The sequence below is a fragment of the Ambystoma mexicanum genome, chromosome 8, assembly GCF_040938575.1.
Source record: "Ambystoma mexicanum isolate Mex_15411 chromosome 8, UKY_AmexF1_1, whole genome shotgun sequence".
NCBI classification, from domain to species: Eukaryota; Metazoa; Chordata; class Amphibia; order Caudata; family Ambystomatidae; genus Ambystoma; species Ambystoma mexicanum.
The window spans coordinates 740,793,913-740,818,431 of NC_090929.1; the positions used below are offsets into that span (position 1 = coordinate 740,793,913).

Genomic DNA, 24,519 nt, shown 5'->3' on the forward strand with positions numbered 1-24,519 from the left:
CCAGTATAAGATTCAAGTCACCACCCCATATTATCTGAATGCCAACATAACCCAGCAATATAGAGGTGATAGTGTCAAAGAATTCAGGAGAGTCGACGTTGGGGCAGTAGGTATTAACAAGCAGATATTCACTGTTTACCAGTGTGCAGTGGAGTATGACATAGCGTCCCTCCGGGTCAATGTAGCTTTTATGTAAAATAAACTTAATGGATTTGTGAATCAGCGTGAGAACGCCCCTAGCCTGGGTGGAATAAGCGGTGAAGAATCTAGCGGGGCCCCATGTCGGGGCTATGGTCCTCGGCATGTGGCCCGCAGAGTGTGTCTCCTGCAAAAACAATATCTTACACGCATGCCTGTTAGCATAGGCCAAAATCTTGCGGGCCTTAGTGTGGTTGCTCAACCCCCTGATGTTCCAGGACATAATGAGAGTGGTCATTACAGTGTCAGACAACTAATCCCGCAATGCACAGTTAATGTACCTCCCAAATCCAGCGATAGCATGGGTTTCCAGCTGTGGTGCTGAGAGTGTAATCATAGCCAGATAATGTGTGCGCCGTGCAACCTCGTGTGCCTTTTTTAAATAACAACCCATTCCCACCCCCCTCCCTCACTACTGCCCAATAGGCAGCAGTGTGCCCATTACCCGCCCTTAACTGTAAACGGCTGGGCCATCCCCAACCTGGCCCAAGCTGTCCAAAGGCCCAACCAGGGCGAACACACAACAATAGTATAAAGAACATTGCAATCGCAGTGGGGTGCGCCATTGCCGTGCACTGGCACGCTTAGGACCAGAAGGGCCGTTACAAAACAAGCAGTGAACTGCGGTATCATAGTGCTAGTATATGAATCTAACCATCAGCAGGGCCTACCTGCCAGGCACTGGGACATTGCAGCCGAACACTCATATCGCCAGGAATACTCTGGATTAACAGCTCAATAATGCAATCAAACTAGCAGTAAGTATCAGAGACGCTGGCCGACATGTGAGCTGTCGGAGCCGCATATCCGGATAAATGGCATAACAGGAGAACCATTAATGCGGTCTGCGGCCAGCAGCCCTACCAATACCCCATAAACAGAACAATTAGAGAGAGCAGGGCCCAAACCAGTTTCATTGTTCATGATATCTTCGGCAGGGGGATGAAGAGGAACATGTGCCTCTATGAATTTCACTGCTTCCGAAGGGACCGTGAAAAAATAGAGTTTGTTGTTGAATGTGAACTTCAATCTCGCTGGGAACAGTATGGCATAAGGGATATTCCTCTCTCTGAGCAGCTTCTTAACACCGAGAAATTGCCGGCGCTCCTGCTGAACACCAACTGAGAAGTCAGGGAAAATCCGGATTACTTGCGATTCCATTCTGAGCTCACCTTTTTCGCGTGCAAGCCGGAGAATCAGGTCGCGGTCTTTAAAACTGAGGATCTTTGCAATAATGGGCCTCGGGAAGTCTCCAGGCTTAGGGCGTGGTGATAGTGCCCTGTGGGCTCTTTCAACTGTGAAGAAGGGGGACATGTCGGGGTTGCCCAGGAGGTCTTTTAAGAGGCTCTCAACTGCCAGCTCGAGTCGGCCCTTCAACGCATTTTCCGGGACTCCAACAATACGTACATTGTTCCTCCGCGACCTGGATTCTAAATCGTCGCATTTGGCCTTAACTGTCTTCATGTCCATGACCAAGGTGGATACCGTGCCCTGTAGCGTGGTTATGTTATCCTCATTAGTACTGACCCTATTTTCGGCCTCTGTAATTCTTGACCCATGCTGGTCCAATGTAGCTTTGAGAGACGACACGGTTGCATTAATATCGTCTAGCTTTTCATGGAAGGCAGCAAAATTCCTGGCCATCGACTCCATCATAGATTGTAGGTCTGTGGGAGGTGTCTCAGCAGTCGGCAGTGAGTCCGCCTGGTCCCCCGATGCATGGGCCGAGCCAGGTCTCGGGGCGGCTCTCGCAAATCTGTCCATGGCTCCGGTCTTACTAGTATTCTTGGATCTATTGGGCATGGCGCGATACGGCGCTAGAAATACGTATAGCCTCTATGAGTGGTATGCCCGCAGATGATACATGTCACGGGAGTAGAGGTGAGCACTATCTTGGTGAAAGTCTTAATACTGCTGCGCAGCTCAAGGTAAGTTAGCAGGCAGGAGGTGTTGGTGCCAGGAGCCAGGGGTCGGGGGGGGACAGTGCCCGGGGGGGCAAGCCAGAGACCGCTGAGGAGATCCGTCCCAGTGGCAGAGATCAAAAGGAGTTCAATGCATAATACGCGGTGAGCTCAGCCCGGGGCCACGAGGGAACGTGGTGGGGGGGAAGCAGGGGCAGCGGGGCAGCAGCGGTCCCACTCAGGACATTTCCCCGCTCCTCACCTGCATCCACGGAGTCCCAGCAAGCCCGATCAGCCCCGCGGCCACAGCACACCCAGCGGGGCACAGCAACCGCCAGTAGCCGCCCAGGAGCACCGGCCCCCAGGAGTACCGGGAGCGAGCGGGGGCCCAGCCAGATTGTGAGTGCGGCAGTAGGGCCGGCGCTTCTCCGTGTCGCGGACGATGTGAAGCCCCGCGGATGGTGCACAGCAGTCGGCCAGCGTCCACTCGGCTCCCCAGCCAGCGCGCGGCCGCGAGTGTCCGGGTCCTCACCCTGCCCACGGAAGCCACCGCACGGCGCAGAGGGACAAGCCAACAGCAACTCGGCGTCGCGGATGTGGGCAGCCGGGCCCACACTCGGCCCCAGGTGAAGGTGGAGGTAGGAGCGAGCGAGCCGCCGCCGAGCGGCCTCCAGCAGTGCAGTTCGGGGCCGCCAGTAGCTCGGGTCCCGGACGTCGGCCCCGTGCAGGGCCAGCGCTGCCCGCGGGCGTTCCGGACAGGCGGCGGCCGAGGCGCCGACACCGGGAGGGCAGATCCGCAGTCGCCGTATATGGTGGAGCAGGCGGGCGTCCCAAGCACGATGGTGAGGCGGCCCGGGCAGGATGAAAGGACGGGACGCCACGCGACTCCCGGCCACGGAAGCCGGCTCACCACAGAGGCCTTCCAAGCAAGCCGTATTTCGGCATCGGAGGTCCGATTCGCTCCCAAATCAAACCGACACTTAGCCCCAGATGTCAGCCAGGCAGAGGAGCAGGAATAAGGGCATGTAAGAGTAGCAAACCGCAGATGTATACGGATAGGAAGCGGCCGTACACGGAGCTACCGAGCTACGCAGCCATCTTGACGGCTGCTCAACAGCGCCCCCCGGGTCCTTACATTTTCTGACATTCTATATCCTCTGCTTTTGACGGGCAGACAGTCACCAGTGAGTATATCATGGTGGCCTCAAGGGGTCAAGCCTGGTGAAAGTGAGAACAGGGAGGCAAACTGATTTAACATAGATTTACACTCCACTTGTTGCTCAGGTGTCAGATTTGAAGAGAGATTTACTCCTTCAATCTTTTCATCCAAGGGTAAGCCTCTGAGGAGATCAGGGGGAGCTTCACTCTCTTCTTCCTCTTCTGTTGAAGTTAAAAGCAAGGCTCCTACTTCAGGCCTGGAGACATACGCCTTTAGTCTGTTGGTGTGGAAGACTCTGGGAGCCTCCTTGGGATTGCCCAAGTCCACCAGATAGTTCACCTCTCCAAGGTTACCCACAACCTTGAAGGGTCCCATCCATTTATCTTGCAAGGCCCTCTGCCATGTTGGGATCATAACTAGAACTAGCTGGTCTTGAGTGAACTCAACCATGTTTGCCTTTTGATCATGCCAATGCTGGACCAAAGCTTGGCCAGCTTTCAGGTTATCACTAGTTTCTGCCATCATGTGTGACATTCTCCTACGGAGACCTATCACATAGTCAGTCACTCTGACTGGCTTGGGGGAAGGAGCACTCTCCAACCCCTCCTTAATCAGGGCCAATGGACCTCTGACTGGATGGCCATAAAGAAGTTCAAAGGGAGAATAACCTACTCCCTCCTGAGGGACCTCTCTATGAGCAAAGAGAAGGCATGGCAGTAGAAGGTCACCACTTTCTTTTAAGGGGATCTTCCAAAGCACTTATCATTCTCTTCATGGTTCTGTCGAACTTTTCTACCAATCCGTTTGTCTGAGGGTGGAATGCGGTTGAGAACTTGTAAGTAACTCCACAGGTTTTCCACATGGCTTTCATGTAGTGGGACATAAAATGTGACCCCCTGTCAGAGATTACTTCCTTAGGAAACCCAACCCTTTTAAAAATACCAAGGAGGGCCTTAGCCACAGCCTGAGCTGTAACAGTCCTCATAGGAATTGCCTTAGGGTATCTAGTAGCATGGTCTACTACAACAAGGATAAACCTGTTGCCTGAGGAGGTTGGAGGATCAAGGGGACCAACCATGTCAATTCCTACCCTCTCAAATGGGACTCCCACTACTGGGAGAGGCACTAAAGGTGCCACATTCTTGGAACCAACCTTACCAGAAGTTTGGCAGGTGTGGCAGCTCTTGCAAAACTTATCTACCTCAGCCCCCATCTTTGGCCAATAAAAGTAGAGTGAGAGCCTTTCCTTGGTCTTCTTGAAACTCAAGTGACCAGCCAAAGGAATCTCCTGGGCTAGTTGCAAGAACTGTTGTCTGTTTTCTTGAGGTACTACAAGCCGCTTGTAGTCCCCAGGTGCAGACTCAGTCGGTTCACTGTAGAAGAGGCCATCTTCCCAGTGCAACCTATACTTCCCAGGCTCTTGCCCATCAGCCTGAGAAGCTGCCTGTTGGCGAAGACCTTCCAGAGTTGCACATTCTCTCTGTCCCTTACTGAAGTCTGCCCTGTTGGGTCCACCTTCTGCCAGTAAAGACTGCAGCTCAGGATGGTCAACAGGATCCAGATCTCCAATGAGTTCTTGGCCTTCCACTAGCTCCTCTTCAGAGTCTAGCTCAACCACACAGGGTTGTACCTCCCTCTCAGCCTCAGCTGGAGGTGGAGTTACAGGTGTAACTTTGGACAACCTAGGGGATGTCCTTGTTGGAAGCCCTGGAGTGCTTGCTGCTGGCTGTTTCCTAGAAGTCTTGGGTTTCCCCTTTGCTTCTTGTTGTTCAGAGATAGCAAGTTGTAACTCCAGTGGAGTAGGAGTGATATCCTTCTTCATCATCTCCTTGGGAGTACCTCTCATGGTTCTCTCCCTTGCATGTCTGGTGAGCTCCTGTAACCTTTTACTAGGAGGTCTGGGGGTATGTGACACTACTCCAAGAGTTTTCAGGTCATTTCCCAACAGAACCCTTCCTGGTATCTCACTTTGTATGCTGACAGGTATCTTCACAGTCATGTCATTACACTGGATGAGAACTGGTAATTGGGGAAGCATCGGCACAGGCCCTCCAGCTAACTTGGTGAGGCGTTTGGGTGTCTTAGCAACATCCTCTGCCTGAAAAAATGATGTATCCACCACAGTTATGCTGGCCCCAGTGTCCCTTATTACAGGAGTCTCCTGACCATTCACCTGGACACTGTCCTTATAATACTCCTTAGTATTATCTGGGATAGAATTATATACATCTAAATTCTGTTGTTCCCACAACCTCAGAGACACTAAAGAAACACTAGCTGAGACTCCAATGGGTTCATCAGCTAGTAACAGAAAGTTTCCACTGGCCATCTGTACTTCCTCCTCTGGAGCGAAGGCTAGGGAGACAGTGTGGACCCCTGAAGGTTTACCCTTACATCTGGGATCCCCTTTCACATGGTCAGGCGAGCTACAAACATAGCATTTACCAAATGCTTTCTGGAATGGTGGCTTGCTCTGACCTCCTTCTGGTTTGGCACCAGAAGGTACACTAGCCTGATTCGGTTTCCCTTGTGGCTTACCCTTATTGTTTTGTTTGGGGCCCTCTTTGGGATTGGAATTATTAGAATTCTCTTTGGAGTCATTTTTAGGCTGTTTCGCCTCATCCTTTTTCTGAGTTACCCCAGAGTCCTTGTGGGTTGCCAACAGGGCTACTCACAAGTCAGCAGCCTTAGCTAGTTTTCTGGAATCTAATTCCTTTGAATCAGCCAAGTGCTGTCTGAGCTCAGGAGAGCAGGCATCATAAATTGACTCCAACATCACAAGATTCTTCATTCCCTCATAAGTGTTCACCTTGTTACCCTTAATCCATCCCTCTAAATTTTTCAAACTTTCACTCACCCAGGTAGCCCAAGGGGTACCATCATGCTTTTTGAGGGTCCTAAACCTCTTAAGGTACTGGGAAGGGGCCTTCCCAAATCCAGCTATCAAGGCTAGCTTCACACATTCATAATCCTTCTTATCCTCCTCCCCCAACTCCATTACCACATCATTTGCAACAGGGGGGAGCCTAGAGAACAACAAGGAAAGTAACTCATTTCCTGTGATGTTCTGGAGCCCATGATTATACTCAAACAGACTCAACCAATCCAACACATCCAACTTAGGCTCATACATACCCACAAGCTCTTTAGGCATCCGGGGTCTTTTGGGACTGGAACTCCTAGAGGATCCGGAGAGAGAAGCATTTTCAACAGACAATTTCTTCATCTCTAGCTCATGCTTGAGCTCCATTTCTCTGAGCCTTAGTTCTTGGTGCCTTTGTTCTGTTTGAGCAATAAGTCTCTTAAACTCCAATTCAAGTTTCATTTTCTCTAGTTCAAGACATTGAGGACTAAATGTGGGACTTGGCAAAGGTCCAGTAGGTACAGCTGGCAGAGCAGGCAGAGGCCTGGGGGGAACAACTTCATCATCCTCACCCTCCTCTTCTGGTTCTGACCCAAGATTATCAATACTTTGATCAATATCAATATCATTACTGTTATCTACATTTGCTGGAGTGGTAGGTTCCTCTGAACCACCATTCAGACTTTGGTTTGCTAACAACCTTTCTATTAGCTCAATTTTCTTGCCTTCAGTCAGGTGATTCTTATGCTTACAGAGAACTCTTAAACAATCAGCAGTTTTTGTAGCAAGGGACTCTTGACTATAACTTTCCATAGTTGACAGGTTAGAAAATAAACTTTTTAGTGCTAAGCTTTGTGGTTAGTTGCACTAAGGTATCTGTAAGCACACTAAAATGTATACTCAATAAAAATCCCACCGCTGTACACCAGTTTTAGGCAGAAACCTGTGCAGTTCCCTTAGGGACCACTGCAAAAGGCTTAGGACCACAGGTGTTGTCAGTAAACCCAATTGGTAGCAGTCTGTACCACCCAGATTTACCTGATAGCTGTGGCTGAGCAGTCAGACTTCTCTCAAGAAGAGTTAGGCAGTATATAGAGTATACACATTACGTACCAAAATACAGTAGCACAAGCAAACACTGACCAGAGCTTTGGTATAAAAGTATATAATTATTTATTTAAAAACACACTTGTAAAAATACACTAGCACTAATATGGCAAGAAAGTTCAAACACAGTCACTTTCTATATATATATACATCCCTGATTACTTATTGAACAAGTCTTAGTTAAAACAGCACTTATTTGCAGACAGAGGTGAGCGCTTAACCTAAGATGGCACTCCAATTAGTTAGTTAAAAAGGGAGGGAAAAGGCAGAATTAGAAAAGCACACAATACCAACACTTTTTAAAAGAATCCCAGCAAGTCAAGAAAGACAGAGTCTACTGTAGAGCAAGAAAGTTCATAGGCCAGGCCCACTCTTGGAGAGAGCAAGGCGGAATGTGTCCAAGATCACACAGTGGAATTATACTTTAAAAGTATTTGCAGATAGTTCAAAAAGAGTTAGATCAGTTCAGAGAAAGTTAGTTAACAGTTCCCAGGCCACCCCAGGATATAGAGTCAAGGATTTACGGGACACCTTGAACAGTCTGTTGCAAGGGAGACCAGGCGGGACTCAGTACCTGAAATGGTGAGAAAGCTCCAGCGGGGGCAGTTGTTCCTTGCAGTGGGTGCAAGTCGGTGCTTCTTCCAGGGGAAGAGAAGATCTCGATGTGGATGAAAGCTGGAGGTCGTTGCACTGCCAGGGAAGAGACCAGCCGCGGAGTTTCCCAGTTAAAAGGTACTACCCTTTTATTCGCGGTAGTGGTGAAGCGTGGCTATCCGGCCGCCGGGGTGCTTGGCACAGGCGATTTGACCACGAGACGATCCAGGAAGGCGAAAAGAGGGCGAACTGGTTAACCCCACCAGTTCAAAGGAAGAAGAATCTCCAGGATGAAGATCTTCTCTGTCGTCGGGAAGTGGTGAGGCGGTCCAGCAGGGCTCCACCGGTGGTGTCGTCATTGCAGGTCGGCTCAGCTTCTCCCTCTTCGGATTCTTTAGGTCCTGTGACAATTTCTGAAGTTCCAGTGCCCAAAGCCCTGCTTTTATGCAGAAAACCCCCATTCATCAGTCCTAGCTGTCACTCAAACATGCTAAGTGGTAAGCCGGGTGGCTCACCATTGGGCCAATCACACAAGAATGCGACTTGAGTTGCCGAGGCAACTCAGCCCAGGGTGCCTACATCCCCCTCCCACACCTCCTGTAGTCCCAGACAGAGTGGCACCACTGTTGGAGGCTTCTGTGCAGAAGCCCGCCAAAAGTGGAACATAGGGCTCGACTTGGGTTGGAGTTACAGAGGCGAACACAAACGCCATTTTAAAACCGAGTCCTGGCAAAAAGACCCAACCGGGGAATAAATATTAAATAAATAACCTGGCGGTATCTTTAACATTGCACCAAAAAAGTTGTGCGTTGAAAATGAATGGGAAAATCCCATAGGAAATATTCTGGTGGAATATTTTGCGTGGTAACCACTGCCACCAGCCAGAAACTCGAAGAGGTGGGACTGCACAGTGCCCCCTCGAAAAACAGACCCAGGGGCAATCTAATTACCCCTACCAGTACTTCCACAATATGATGGTTTGTACTGGTTCTGTTCACAATATAAGACTAGTAAAGTCAATGGTGACTTTACATGCCCTGGGAGACAGTAGTCAGTCCCAAGGTATGGATCTATGTTTGGGGGTCACTATGACACCCCTGTGTTACTGCACTGAGGGTGCTGTGTAACACACTTACAAAAAACACATGAAACCCTATGGAGTAAAAGACCCCATAGCCCATAAAACACATTACAAAGTCAAAGGATATCTCAAATCATGTCTAAGAGTGGGAGAAAAAGAGTCTCACTCTTAGCAGGAGAAATAAATAAACCTCAAAAATCCAGCAAAGCTGCTGGGGGACTCACTAGGTTTGGGAAATTAGCCTATACAGAGAATTCTCCCTAACAAGGAGTTGTTGGGGTCAGCACTTGGTCTCTTTGGGAGAGTTATGACTGTGGCCCCTTTATAATAGAGTGGGAAAATACGATTTGAGAGCTAAAGGTTGAATAAGGCCAAGAGGTAAGCAGTTGTGACAGGTGCAAGTTCCTTGACAATTTGTGGTGCAAAGCGGTATATTTGAGTGCATGAGTAGGGATAGGACCAAATGTCCGCAAAAAAAAATCCCGACCGCACCAAAAGACCTAAAACACACCACGAAAAGTTCTACCTATCAAAAGTTCGAACTTTTTGTGGTATGTAAGGCTGCAGAGGGCTAGGGGGGTGTCCCCTGCACCACTACAGTGAGCGGGGATTGCGGGGGACACTTCCCCAGCACCCTGCCAGAACAAAAACCAAAACAAAATAAACTGGGGGCTGTGGGGGTGCTCCCTGCAACACCCCGCTCACTATAGTATACAGTATAGTGAGCGGGGTGTTGCGGGGGACACCCCCGCAGCACACCCGACAAAAGAAAAAAAAGAAAACAAACGGGGGCACATGAGAAAAAAAAGGGGGCTGCGTGGGGGTCCCCCACAACACCCCGCTCACTATTCTGCAAAAACAAAAAAGAAAGAAAAGGACCCCGCAGGGCCAGTTCACGATCACGGAAGTGAAAGGGAACTGGCGCCGCAGGGACAAAGCGCGTCTTAAAAGGTAAGTAGGGTGTGGGTGGGGTGTGTTGTGGGTGGGGGTCTAAGTTTGTAGGTTTTTTAAATGGATGTCTGCATGGGAAATGTACGAACATTTTGTAGTGCATACATTTCCCATGCAAACGTTTCCGTCGCGGGTTATTCCGCCTCGGAAATTTCACGTAGATCCCATGATTAGTTGGCAGAGAGAATTGTGGAAAGAGGTTTAGTGGGGATGTGCAGAGTAGTGTGATAGTGAGGTGAGTGTGGGGATGATATTAGGGGAGAATGAGGAAGCTGGTGGGAGGCAAAGAAGGATGGACCGGGTGTGCCATACTTTTGTGATTTCAAGGGAGAAGAGGCAAAGTCATCAACAGAGAGGGAGAGGAGAGAACAGAGCGGTTCTGAAGGAGGAAAGCATGGATTGGAGGGCCCTAGAGTAAACAATATCCAATGATGGTTTGTGATCTGGTTCTGCTTCACAAATTATTTTCCCTGTCCTGCTTTCTCAAATTGATCAAATTCTCTTTTGTCTCCACCAACTTAACAGCCCCTGATTCGACTGTTGTTGACTGTCTACAAGAATATCATCTACCCTTACTTTTACAGATCTTGAAATCCAGTCCTGGAAAAGTTGCAACTTGTTTCATATAAATACCTCAATACAATTCTTTAGAATGGGTGCAACAATGCCACAAGATCATGTTTTGTTATTGTAGTATATGCAATGCACCTCTGCCATCTGCATGGTCTCAAGGTGCTCTTTCAAATCTGAAAGAGAAGGAAGTCGGTTTAGTTGGTGGTGAGAGCGGAAAAACGCAACATAGCTTTGCTATTGTGCTGATGCCTGCAGATGGGAAAGTACCCTCAGACTTGTGTGTAGGTGTATTCCTCGGTATCATGTGACGAAGCATTTGTGTCCAGAAAGAAGGAGACATGCGTGCCTATATCAGATATCAGATATCTTGGCCAGAATTGTGATGTGTTTGTTGATTGTAGAGGTGTCTTTTGTTTGATGTCTGTTGGAAGCGTAATCCTAGCTCCTTGAAGTGACTGTAGTAGACAGGTGTCGCCTTATTAAATGTGTGTGAGTGGCTTAGATAGTATGCGTAGGTGTGTTTGAGAGGAGAGGTTAGTGCAGGGAGTTTAGTGGAGGATAAGGTGGTCAACACAGAGCATCTAGCCGGTGTGGCCATGGCAACTGTAGCAGTGCTCTTCGGGTAAGGTACTTGTGATGATATGACTTGGAGCACACTTGAGTGGGCTGGTATCTATGGCAGAGGTCAGCGGAAAGAGGCTGGTCAAGTATAAGAGTGGGAGAATATGGGTAGGAGTAGAAGAGCTTGACAGTATCAAGCACTCAGTACAAATCAGGCAGTGGATGGGAATAGTTTGAGAGTGAAGTGCAGAGTAGGTGTACTAGAGGGTGCTGGTGGAGCCTTTAAGAACTCAGCATGCTACAAAATCAAGTTGTGATGTCTAGGAGCCAGTCACTTAAATTACATTGGGAATTAAAGGTAAAAGAAATGATAGGGCATTTACTAGATTGGAAACCTAAGGGCCAAATCACAGAGGCTCAGCTTGGAGCAAAACCCCAGAGAGTGGAAACTGCAGTAGAACTATGACAGGGTCATGCATTTGAGACCAAGCATCCTTCTCAAACTGGAGCAAGCGGCCTACCTGGGCAATGCTAAAGCCAGACCTGTCCCGGAGGTGGTGTGAGAGAGCTGGGAGGTACCCTGCCCATGGTTCCAAGGTCCACATGGAGTCATTTGTGTGCCTTGATACCTTCTTCTCAATGCCTATCAACCTCTGTCCTGCCGGTTCTCTCTTTCTAATCTTTCAAGCGATTCTCTGGCAGCATGGTAATCTGAACGACCTGGTATCATGATGCAACAGATTACAATGACTCACATGCACCATACTTTTAACAACGCGGGAAGGACTAATGTATCCCCGGAGGCATCACTGTCCAAAGAAAAACGACCCAGCCAGGATCAGAAGGAAAGAGTTGGTATCTCTAATGAAAATGGTGTATCCTCCTCCAGCAAATGGCAGAGCAAGTACCTACCACAGAGTATGCAGGCATGGTACAGAGGAACAGTGAAGCAGCTGCGGGAGAGTTGGAACCAGCAGGGAGCAGCCCAGCACTAGTGGAGACAGGAAACAATCCTCAAAACCTTTGTGAACAATGACTTACTTGATACAGGAAGGGAACATAAAACAGACAGGGACCACATGGTTGGATGGAGCAAAATGCAGGCTAGAAAATGGGGTGGCGCTGAAGGCCCTTATGAAGACTTCCAGGGAAATGTCCAGTCCATAAGGGGAGGCTATGGAAGAAGTTGGGATAAGACCAGAAAGGAATTGGCCCAAGAACGCAGCTGACTTGTGTATCCAATGGGAGCTCAGAGAACCTTTTAGACAGGAAGGGAAGGGTTATAAAAAGCCATATGAGTCAGTCTTGACCAACAGACCAGAGCGGAGTCTGCAGCAGGTGGAAAAGTTGAAGGGTAGTTTTTGCACGTTTGGATGGTGTGAAATTAAGGTGATGGGATTGAGTGTGGGCAATTCTGTTGCATATTTGGCTGTAATTGAGTGTGTGGGAGTGAGTGAGAGACCAGAAAGAGAGTGAGAGCAGTAGAGGAAGTACCAATGTCAGGAAAGTTGTAAGGGAGTGGGACAGGAAGGGCAGAGTGGGGGCGTAAGAGGAGGAATGAAAGACAGATAAGATCATGCGGGAGGTGGAGTGTCAAGAGTGTTTGAGGTGAGAGAAGTGATAAGACCAGGAGAGGTGAGGAGAGTAGTGAGACAAAGTGAAAGGCAGAGGAGAAAGTGATAATAGGGAGTGAGAGTCTGTCACCAGAGTAGAGGTACGACGAGACCATCAGACTATCTAGAACCGGGATAGTATGATGGTCTTGTTGTCACCTAGGAAGTCAATGAGGGATAAGGATAGATATGACTACAGTCTTTGAGTCTCCCAAGATCAGGCACAGGCTAGACAGTAGGGTACTCTACCTACAGTAAAGAAGTCTTGAAGCAAGCCTTCTTGAAGTAGGAAATATGGGCTTGTGGGGTGAGAGCCCACTTAAAGGTTGAGGGGAAAGAGAACTGAGACCACCCCTAGACTTGGAGCCCCAATTGCCCCTTTCTGTATAGAAATATTTGTTTAACGAAAAATTGCTAATGATTTTCATCCTCACGTGGCTTATTGAGAATCCTGTTAAAATTGTTGATGTTGTGGGGTAGTTTAGACACTAACACAGGGGCCAACCGCAAGTGGAGATCTAGGCTACACATCTTACCTAGGGAAAAGATGGAAATCCGTTCAGAATCATGGGAATACTGGGTTATAGCCACTACCGAAATTGATTGACAGTGAATTTCGGGAACTCAAAGTGGAGCTACCATTTCTCTGCTTAGGGCCTTCTTCTGAGGAATGTGGCAACTCCTGTAGCTCATCAGGTTCGGAGAGTACCCTTATTGAGACATTGGATCATGAAGAAAATGAGCTTCATTACAACCTGGGCGGTAAAAAAAGTAAAATACCGGCATGCTGGTGCAACCGTGTCCGTGTTGCATTGCTGCCGGAATCAACGGCTGATTCCGAGTCAACGTGCACGCGCATACCGGCATGCCAGTAACGGCTGCACCGGCGTTGCCGGTAAGGCCCTCCAAACCGCTGATAGCGGCATCATCCATGCCGGAGCCACAGGTACCGGCATCCTAGATGTCGTACAGAACGGTATTGTTGATACAGGTGCCGTACATGCCGGCACCAGAAGTGCCGATACCAGAACCAACGTCATCGTGACAGAACGGGAAATGCTCCGGCGGGCATCTTTAAAAACACAATCCATTGCAATCCCCTGCCTACAGGACCTGCATCTGTTAACTGTGTACCCTGCCAGCAAGAAGATGTCAAAGGCTACCTGTAAAGGCACACCTCGGCTCAGTAAGCCCTGTTTTAGCGACGATGAACTAAACATGCTTTCCATGCAAGATGTGGTCTTCTATCCAGACCTGCACCGTGCCGCCCAAATAAATAAGAAAAACATCTGGGAAGGTGTCCACGGTGGGCACAACCCCACGCAGTGTGAAAGACTGATGAAAACGGTGGGACGCCCTGTGGAAGCGTGTACGAAACATCCTGTCGGCAAACTGCAGCCAGGCCCAGGCAACAGGCAGTGGATCTACATCACCCATAAAGCTTGCACAGTGGGAAGAAACCTGCAGCTCAGTAATGGACATGGAGGCCATAGAGGGAGTCGGCCATTCGAAGATGGGAGTCCCATCATTGGACAATGACGGTGAGTGACCCTTAGCTAATACAAAAGTCGCCACCCAAACTTAATACCCCAAGTATAATGTTGGAGTCCAATTGGCAAGTAGATGAGAGAAAATACATGGGCCATCACCTCCCACCTAAAGTCAGCCCTAACTCAAACCCTACATCCCTGCCACAAAGACACACTAGAAACCCCACTGACTCAAAACACATGAGTTCACAATTGCAAACACAAGCAACATATGCATGCACACACACATATACATCACCGTCGAATTTCAGGCCTCACCACTGTGCCATCTCAATGCATGGTGCACACATCTCCACTACCGATTGCACACTTGAAACACGACCAAACACAACATGCCACACAGCCCCTGAGGCATGGCTACAGCGCGTAAGCCACAACACTCCTGTAGGCCACCAAACAGACACCATGGACAAACAATACACACCCCCCAAATCCTGTAAGCACCATGGCCACCTATCCAACATGCACACGACAATGCATATGACTTGAAATGTACTAACATCGATGTATGTAGGATGTACATTCACCCATGACTGATCCCATGCATCTCCGTCCCCCACAGTGACAGATTCAGACAACGATGCGGAACACAACGCAAGTTCCAAGAAAACACCTGCACGCATGAGCAGAGGAGACCATGACACAACAAGGCCATCCACGTCAAGGGCATGTCCAAGGAAAACCAACGCTTCCAAACCACAGCCCACCAGCCAACTGGACACACAGGCCGGAGACCAGGAGGAGCAGCTAGCTCCTACACACAGTCAGAAGCCCCAGGCTGGACACATTGGCCCCCAGCCAGGAAAACTCTGGCCCCCCAGCAGACACCTCATGTGGAGGAGGATGCATCACCAGCAGACAGTGATGTCGATGGGCCGCAGTCAACGGCCACGAGTGACATGTGTAAGGCGGCACAATCTGCCCCACATAGCGCCATGGAGGACGAGGGTCAGGATGAGGCGGACACCGCAGGCCTAAGCATGTCAGAGATAATGCCACACACCCCTACCATGCCGTCTACACCAGTGTTCTCCTCCGAACCTGGCTCGGATGGACGCAGCACAACGGAGGACCTGCCTCTGGTGGCACGCATCCCCGGAACTGGCAGAAATCACCATCACCTATCGTGCAGCCACCAGCAGGGGAACCCATCCAGGACTTGGAGGGGCGGTAAACCCGCATGGCGGAGCGGCAGCAGGCCATGCAGGATATGGTCAGACAATACATTGAAGAGGGTGAAGCCACACGCAAGGCCATGGAGGACAACACCAACACAATAACACGTGCTGTATACCGTGTGGCCCGGCGCGTGCATGAGGGCATGGCAGCAATGACAGGGGCGGTCACACAGTTGGTGGCCACCATATCGCAACATCGCGCTGCAGAGCCCGCCCCTCTACCCCCCCTTGACCAGCTCCACACCGGCAAGCTCCACATAGACAAGCCTGATGTGCAGGTCAATACACTGTCTGCGTCAGCCAGATGTACAACCCCCTTCAGCCAAAAGGGGCCGTCAGTAGCCTGACACAGTAGAACTTGAAATGGGTGCAGGTGGTGGGGGGGGCGTTGGTGTGTGAGGATGTTGGGGGGAGGGGGGTGGTGGACGTCGGTGTGTGGGAATGTTGGGGGAGGAGGCAGGGGGTGAAGGGCGTGGGTGTGTGGGGATTTTGGGGGGAGGTGGTTGGGGCGTGGGTGTGTGGGAATGTGGCAAGGAGGGGTGTGGGGGACGTGGGTGTGTGGGGATGTTGGGGGAGGAGGGGGTGGGTGTGTGGGGATGTTGGGGTAGGGGGGTAGTTTGGTGCATTTTGATGGGTCCCTGTTCACTGTACATAGTTCTGAATCATTTAATGCACCTGGTGTGCATGAGAAAAACACATGACTGGACATTGCTTATTGAGTGTGTGTCAATTTATTTCTTAACAGTGCCCAGTGCTCAATCTCCCCCATTCCAAGTGCCTGTCCATCAAAAGTAATGTGCAATCAAAATTTGCCGTACTACAAGTCCTTCATTCACATTGTACCGTGGTCGATGTGCATCTTCTCCACCATCATCCTCCACTTCATCTCGTGGAATCTGGTCTGTGTCAGGGGCAGGGATATGTTGCACCTGATGCACATGTTGTGCAGCATGGCACATGCCAACACTATCTTGCCCACCTTCTCAGGCCTGTATATGAGTGGCCCACCCGACCTGCTGAGGCAGCGGAAACAGGCCTTCAATAGGCCAAAAGTCTGCTCAATCGTGACACGGATGCGTGCAGGTGCACTGTTGTAGTCCTCTTCGTGCCTGTTGAGTGGTTGCCTGATGGGGGTAAGGAGCCATGGCTTCAAGGGGATACACAGCATCACCTGCACAGGAGCAATGGAAAGTGTATTTGTGAACATTGTTGTCATTCCTTGTGTGCAATGCCTGTACAGTGTTCATGGTCACATGCCACAGATTCATCATTACTGCACTTGTCATTCCCTCATAGTGAGACCCAGGTAAGTGCATTTAGGGATGACCCATGCGTGGGGGGTATGTGTGCCATTCACGTCTAAAGGACCTGTCCATCAGGTGAGGCACTCACACCAATGAGTTCATATTGACCATCATCTACCGACATCAGATGGGTGTGATGCATTTGAAATTCGTACTATACATATGGAATGCATCATGACATGTTTGCCCGATGTGCATCATGATGCACTGTGGTTTGGTAGGCCCAATGGCTATGGTGGTATGGTCCGCCAGTGACAGCACACATTACTGTGAGGGGGCTGGGTGTGTACTGCCATGATGGAGCAGAGGTACTGTGGATGGGTCCTGCGCCACTCACTCATATGTCAGTGGTGGTAACTGATCAGTGATTACATAAGTCACTTTGCTTGCACCATTGCAATTGCAAGTGTTCCTTAGAGATACCTGGGCCAATATACTGGTCTGTAGTGTACCTGTGGGGTGGGTGCAGTGACAGGGATTTCCATGTGTGGTAGTTGGATTTAGTCCAGGCATGGCTGCATGTCCCTTGATGGACTTTGCTCCGCTCATGTATTCCAGGCATTGTGCCTGCAGGTTGGTGCATCCTGGTAGCCGTGGTTCATCATGTCCGATGTTGTGCAAGGTGCATGTGCTGGGTTGGGCGCTGTGTTTGTTGGTTTCATTTACGCACAGCTGTGTAGGCATGCCATGTCTGCATCAATTGGCTGTGTCGTACATTCTGTCGAAGTGATTGGGGTCACAGTTTTGCCACCCAGGTCGCTGTGTCCTCCCCAGCCCCCCGGCAACACCCCTCATGCCCATCCAGCAGACAGGTTGCCCATGATTGTGTCCCACTCCCCGGCAACACCCATCATTTTCCAGCCAGCAGACAGGTTGCCCATGATTGTGTCCCCCCGCCCCAGCAACACCTCTCATGCCCCAGCCAGCAGACAGGTTGCCCATGATTGTGTTTGCCCCCCTCCCCCGGCAACACCCCTCATTGCCCTGTTGTTGGACTCACCCAGCAGCCAGGTATGTTGTGCAGCGCGTCGTGCCATGCAGCGGGGAAACGTGGAGTTGTGCAGCACCACGGCATCATGTGTGGATCCCAGGTATCTTGCACAGCAATGCATGATTAATTGCCTTGCATCGCACACCATCTGGACATTCAGGGAATGGTAGAGCTTCCTGTTGCAGTACACTGCCTCCTCGGCATGCCGGACTACCAGATCCACATGGGTGCAGTCGATGGCACCAATTGCGTTAGGCATGCCTGCAAGTGTATATAATGCTATTTTGGTATCATGCACCTCATCCACGGTCCGTGATAAATATATGTGGTCCCTTCCATGTTTCAGGAGGGCATCTAGCACCTGGTTGAGCACACAGGAGAAACACGGTTGGGAGATGCCATGCAGCTGCCCACAGTGTGCTGGTAGGTGCCTGTGGCAAGAAAGTGCAGCACAGACACTACCTTCGGCAAAGGGGGGATGCCTGTCCGGATGTTGATGAGGCTTACCAGGTCGTCATGGATGAGGTCCACTATTGTGCATATGGTGTCCCTGTCCAGGCGGTACAGGGTGGGGGGTGTGGATCTGTGCAGGGGTTAGGTCAAATGGACTAGCCCTTAGGCGAGGTATAGGTGGCTGCCTGCGGGGTACAAATGCCTGTCCAGGTGGTATGTGGTGACACTGTCTCACCCTCCTTCTCCTATTGCGCCTCTGTAGCATTCCCTGGTTCAATGCCTGCTGGAGTAGTAGCAGTGCAGGCATGACCTCCAGCCCCAGTATTGCAACTGCTAATGTTAGCATTTTGTGTTTGGAAGGGGTGTGGGTGTGCTCCTTTTCTGCTGTGCCATACTCCACTGCCTCCACCTGTGCTGATTGTGTGCACCTGAGGCAGGTTTAAACATTGCAGATTGCTATTAACGGCTGCCCCGCGATGACGGTGTTAACAGCGTCATGGTACCCGTTCTTACCGGCATCTAGATGCCAGTAAGTGCATGTCCGTGAACCTCGTGATGTGCACTTGCTCACGGAATGCCGTTGTTACTGGCATGGCTGCCGCGTGCCTGCGCCCATTCCGGGTAGGTGCTACTGCATGGCAGGTCATAATGTACCGGTCCGGTAGACGATGTCGGTATTCCCTTACTGGTATCGGTATTACCGGACCGCCAACCTTGTAATGAGGCCCAATGACATCCTGCAGGAACATAAAAAAATCCAACCTATAGCCCATATAAGGGAATCCGGGGAACACACAAGAGAGTTAGAGAAGGCTCAAGACTGCAAGAGTGGATTTCAAGCAATCTCTGACACATGTGCTTCACAGCAGCGGAGAGGCCCCAGCCTCAGTGACAAGGAAGAGGGAGAGTCTCCATTTCAGACACCCAGGTAAACAGGTGGACACAAAATCCCAGAATAACAGAACGTGTGCCAGCCACCATCGCAGGTCTGCTGACAACTGGTAATGACCCACATGCAGCAGGTAACTCTCATGCCCCTTCGTCTTGCTCAAGGCGAGAGATCAGAGCACCCTTTACTACTATCGATGGTGCTTCAAAGGTTTGGAACCAGAGAGTATCTGGAGGCATTCTTTGAACATTTTTGACAGAGTAGCCAAGATGGCCAGATGGTCATGGGATGATTGGACTCACTACATAACACCATTGCTTATTGCCAAGAATCAACATTCTTTCCCGGCCTTACATTCCGAAAGTAATATCCCATGCAGCAACATAAAAAGTGGTATTCTAGAAAAGATGGTGCAAAACCAGGAGCATTACTGAATTACGATGAGCATCCTGAAGTTACCTCCAAGAGAAACCCCCAGACAGCATCCAACAAAGTCTAGGATCTGATGTACAAGGGGCTGTGACTAAATATACATATGAAGAAGCCAAAGAAATGTGGATCTTGGAGGAACAATTCACTGATTTCTTCCCTCCATTTTGGCAAAAGGTGGTGTACCAGCTCTACGAACCTATCATGGAAAAGGCAATTCAAACAGCTAACGCCTACCAGCGAGCTATGATCTGGTGTGTTCCAAGAAACAAGATGAGATGAAATACCTTCATTGGGCTAAAGAAGGGAGACTTACATTTCAGTTTCCATATCCCCTAGAAAAATCTATCAAAAAGAGTATGGCAGATTTCCTTTCCAAAGGAGGCAGCTTCAGAACTGCTAAACCTAGTGCTGCCCCGAGGTCAGAGGCATGGCAGCACTGTTATGCCTGTGCAAAGCATAGCTACATTGCCAGGTTTTGCCCGGAACAAAGGAGAGAGAAGCCAATGGAGAGAGATCTATTACAGACTGAGCTTAAAAAAGATTTCGCTCTGGGGACGGAAGCTTATCCTGAAGCAGAAGAACTTGAGCAAGGTGACCTCCCTGATCTGTTCCCTGAAGAGGAGACACTAGGAGCAGCGGTTCTATGTGATCACTGCGCCGCCCGTAACTGCAACGGCCAAAAAGGCTGACGCCAGTTACGGTGTGGTGCAGTGATCATATCAATCACTGTGCCCGCTTCGATGACTGTGCCCGCTTCCCCCGGCCTGCATTACCCCTCCCAACCCCCCCACCCCACTCACCTTTAGGACGGCACACTTCTGCGTGTGCCGCCTGCACTCTGCGATCACTGCGTTGTCAGCTCCTCCCACTAACGTGGTTGGAGTTGACGCTGCAGGGTGTTTTTCTTTTTTTTCTTATGTGTCCCCCGCTTTCCGAAATGGTAAGCGAGGGGCACCCCTGCAACCCCCGACCCCCGTTACTGCACCCAAGTAGAGCCTGGGCCATCTATATAATGGGAGTTGGTGACAAGAAATGTCCCTTCCTGTCACAGTACAAGGCAGAACTGCTCTAATCTTGGTGGATTTAGGAAGCTGACACACAGCACAAGTGAAGTAATAGCTCCTGTGGAACTCTCAAAAATCATTGGTGCACATCGGGATGCTAACCTCTTTCCCCAGACTTTGGTGTTATTAGATGTCGCTGGGAAATGCCCAGAGGTGACAACGGTGGTGATGCAAATGTTGCTGCTAACCCTGCTTTTCATTACAGAAAATAAATATTCACACTAAGAGAATGGCACAACTGTGGCTTCACTTCTTGTTCAATAGTATTTTTACAGAGCTTCACATACATGTAGTCACAGTGGCGTGTTTCAGGTTATTGAAATGAATGGGAATTGCTAGTGATACATTTTTTATTTACCTGCAGTTCCTCCTCCAGTGTTAGGTTTCGCTGAAGGCTTGATTTTACCATCTCTGAAGTGACTTGAAATTTTGCAGGTATTTCTTTGCATTTGGAAATCATTACAGGATTGGACCCATTCAAAAACTGATATCCAAATAGGCGGTCCTCCTGCCAGTGCTGCATCACTTTGCCTAGAGACAATACAGGGAAGAGAACAGGTCTGGAAAAGGCAATATCTTCATACAATTCATTTTCAAAGATAGAAAATTAATTATCCAATCCATGAAGAAATGGAAGAGCAAATATTTAGGATATGATTCACAAGGGTGTGCCCTGAATCAAATCAGTAACTGCCCGGGAGTGTCCCAGGATTTTACCTGCTATTTTATCCCTGAAAGGATAATCGTGGAGAAAATCTGGGGAACCTGATGAAGCATCTAAGAAATGATCGTGGACAAATGCAATTCAAAAAGATCTGCTCAAGGACATATCCAGGATGATCCAAGCACCCCCTCCCGCCACCCATTTACTCCAGTTGAAGGCTTTGTGAATGAAGATATAAAACAACAGGAGAAAATCCGAGAGGCTCACTGGCATCTCCTGTCTTTGTGAGTCAGGCTCTAATGACCGGATTATGAAACCCCATATGCCCACAGTTAGATGATCTTTTTCACCAGTTTTGCACAAATACAAGCTGGCTGAAATCCCAAAATGAGCATAGCAATCCTTATGACTAAAGTTTAATCAAAGGGATTAAGACCACAAGTGCACACGGCAAGGGGTATTTCTGTAGTTTACAAATTGCATCTCAAACTCACAAACTCAATACATTTTGCAATGTGCAGAAAACAAATACATTGATCTGCACCAGTTAAGAAAATGTGAAAGAGTTTGCAAATTGAATGAGAGGTCCATTTCTGAAACGTTCACGCATTTAATAAAACATCAATGTTATTAACCTTTGCCAACTTGTTAGCATGTTTGTTGCTCAGACAACTATTAACATATTTGTTTTCTGCAGTTCACAAAGACAGGTTTTTGAAAGGCCCGTCACTCAGAAATTATTGCCCCAGCATCTAGACCAGGATTACAAGCGAAATTTGAGACTCCCTCCTAATGAACTATGGGTCCCAACCATATCCAATCCAAGTCAGGGACCCCATCGATCCGCCTATCTTTGATTAAGTATTACACCTGGGTTGGGGAAGGTCCCGACTTTACCCCCTAAGTGCAGGGGAGAATAGGCTCCTAATCAGGACACAAATAAAGTAGAATCTTTACATGTAGACCTTGATAATTCCCCAAATTTTACAACAATCCAACAGAATGACCCAGCCTTAAAAATGCGGTCTGACAGGTAATCCCAGAAACTGAGGGGGAGCAGCACCACGGGCTATTTCATTAAAAGGAAGGGGTCATTATATTGCACAGAAAATAATGTCCATAGAGATGGGAAGATACGCCATGTGCTGCTAGCGTCCAAACCCTTCCAAAGTACAGTCTTAGAAATAGCCCATTCCCATCTAACAACAGAATATAAGGGGGTAATAAAAACTCAGGAACATGTGCTGTCACTATTCTTACAGCTGTGGATTTTTCATCAATTATAGTATTATTGTTCAACATGTCCCATCTGCTAGGAAACCTTGCAAGGAACATTTCCAAGGCCACGCGGCAAAGCCTTACCATCATTGATATTGCATTTTCCAAAATTGCTATAGATACAATTGAATCAAGGAATAAATACATTCTAGTACTTGTTGACAATGCAACTCAGAGCATGTGTATGGCGCTTATACAGCAGAACGTTTTTCCAGGTGCCACAAGGCAAAGGGGGAGTGGGGAACCGAGGAGGATATACAACAATATATGGTCCTACTATGCCTTGTGACATTCAGATTGTTCAATTGCAGAAAACAGGAAGTGCAAGGCGGAAAAGGCAGGTGAGGGTGAACGGGAGGTATGGGGAAGAAGCGGGGGAGGCAGGAGGGAGGGTGGCTCCAAGAGATCGGTAAGTGCTAGGGGGAGCCCGAAGGGCAAGTGCGCTTGGAGAAGGGGAAGGGATCAACAAGTGCAAGGAGGGGGTAGACCAGATTCAGTAGTCTAGTCAGGGAAGGGTGATGAAGGCAAGTGCTGGTAGGGGGGTACTGAGGTAGACTGTTCGAGGAACGGCCTGGCCCCTCTAAGACTCAGAAGGGGACCAGGCTGCCAGTCAGCGCAGCAGGGGGACATTATCCAGGAAGGGAAGAGGGAAGGAGCAGGAGAAAAGAAAGGTCTTGAGAAGGTTTCAGAACTTAAGGAGATCTGGCTCAAGTCTTAGAGGGGCAGGGAGGCCATTCAAGAGGGCAGCTCCTGCTGCAGGAAGAGATCTACCCCCACTCTCTGCTTGGAGTACGTTGGACCTACAGAGAGTAAGAGCTAGAGGACTGAAGGACTCCCAGGCTCCAGAAAGCCTTGTGGGTGATGCAGAGGGTCTTGAATTTGATCCTTGCAGCCACCGGGAGCCAATGAAGAGATTTTAGGGCTGGAGAGATGCGCTACCTGTGCTTCAGGCCAAGGATAAGTCTTGCAGTCCTGTTCTTGATTAGTTGAAGAGGGCAGAGGGAGGCATGAGGCAGATTAAGGAACAAGCTGTTGCAGTAGTCCAGGCTGTAAAGAACCAGAGCTCTAGAGACATTGAGTTTCTTGGGGAAGGTGAGGAAAGGGAGAATGGTGAAGCCGAAAGTGAGCCTTCTTGGCGAGGTGAACAATATGAGGTGAGAAGGAGAGAGCGGAGTAGAAGACACCCAGGTTTTTTGCCTCACAAGAGGGAGAGGGGAGGGAGCCCAAGGAGGGTGCCATAGAGTAGGGGGGATGGAAGGGGGAGAGTCCAATGAGAAGGATCTTGGTCTTACTGGCATTATGACAGAGATCAGTAGCAGCACACCGTGCCTGAATAGCAATCAGGAATGAGAGGAAGGAGAGGAGATAGAGGAGGCGAGCTTAAAGGAAAGCTGAGTGTCATTGGCATAACACTGGAAGTGAGGAGAGAAGGTGGAGATCAAGTGGGAAAGAGGGGCAAGCTAATTGTTGAAAAGCCACGGCAAGAGGATGGAGCCCTGAGGGACGCTGCAAGTAGAGAGTGAGGTAGAGGAGAGAAAAGAGCCCAGTTGAACCTGGGAGGGCCGATTCAAACGAAAAAGGTCAGCCAAGCCAGTGCCCGGTCCGTGATGCCCACAGTATCACATAGTCGAATTAAGAGGATTGCATGATTGACAGTGTCAAAGGCAGAGGATAGATCAGGGAAGATGAGAACAGAAGGACAGCTGGAGTCGAGGTTTGAGAGCATGTCATCACAGGTGTTCAGGAGAGCAGTTTCTGTGCCTCAGACTGCTCAGAAGCCAGACTAGTGGCTGTGAAGGCAGCCAACAGATTCAGAGTGGTGGACTAGTTGGGGGATGACAAACTTCTCCATAAGTTGGCCCAAGAAGGGGGTAGTGGAGATAGGGCTGTAGTTAGTTGGGCATGAAGGGTCCTGTATTGAGCTTTGGTTGTGAAGTAGGAGGCCAAAGCCATGCAGAGGGCCTAGGAAGGAAGTGGAGAAGTAGAGACTGTAGTAGGATTGGCAAGTTCCTTACAGATTTTGAAAAGTTCAGCCGTGTTGTTGGAGACCCCATAGATGAGGGCTTGAGTATGAGCTCACTTCTTGAACCTTATGGAGTCTGAGTCATTACAACT

At 49.4% G+C, this 24,519-nt stretch overlaps 1 protein-coding gene across 2 annotated transcripts in view; it reads right to left on the reverse strand.

The window, feature by feature from the left end:
• Positions 1-24,519, reverse strand: part of LOC138472414 (polyunsaturated fatty acid 5-lipoxygenase-like) — a 1,363,458-nt gene that overhangs the window by 1,030,200 nt on the left and 308,739 nt on the right. For both annotated transcript variants that reach the window (XM_069610559.1, XM_069610560.1), the window contains exon 6: positions 20,821-20,993. In XM_069610559.1, the coding sequence (XP_069466660.1) occupies positions 20,821-20,993 (173 nt within the window). The remainder of the gene's footprint in view (positions 1-20,820; positions 20,994-24,519) is intronic.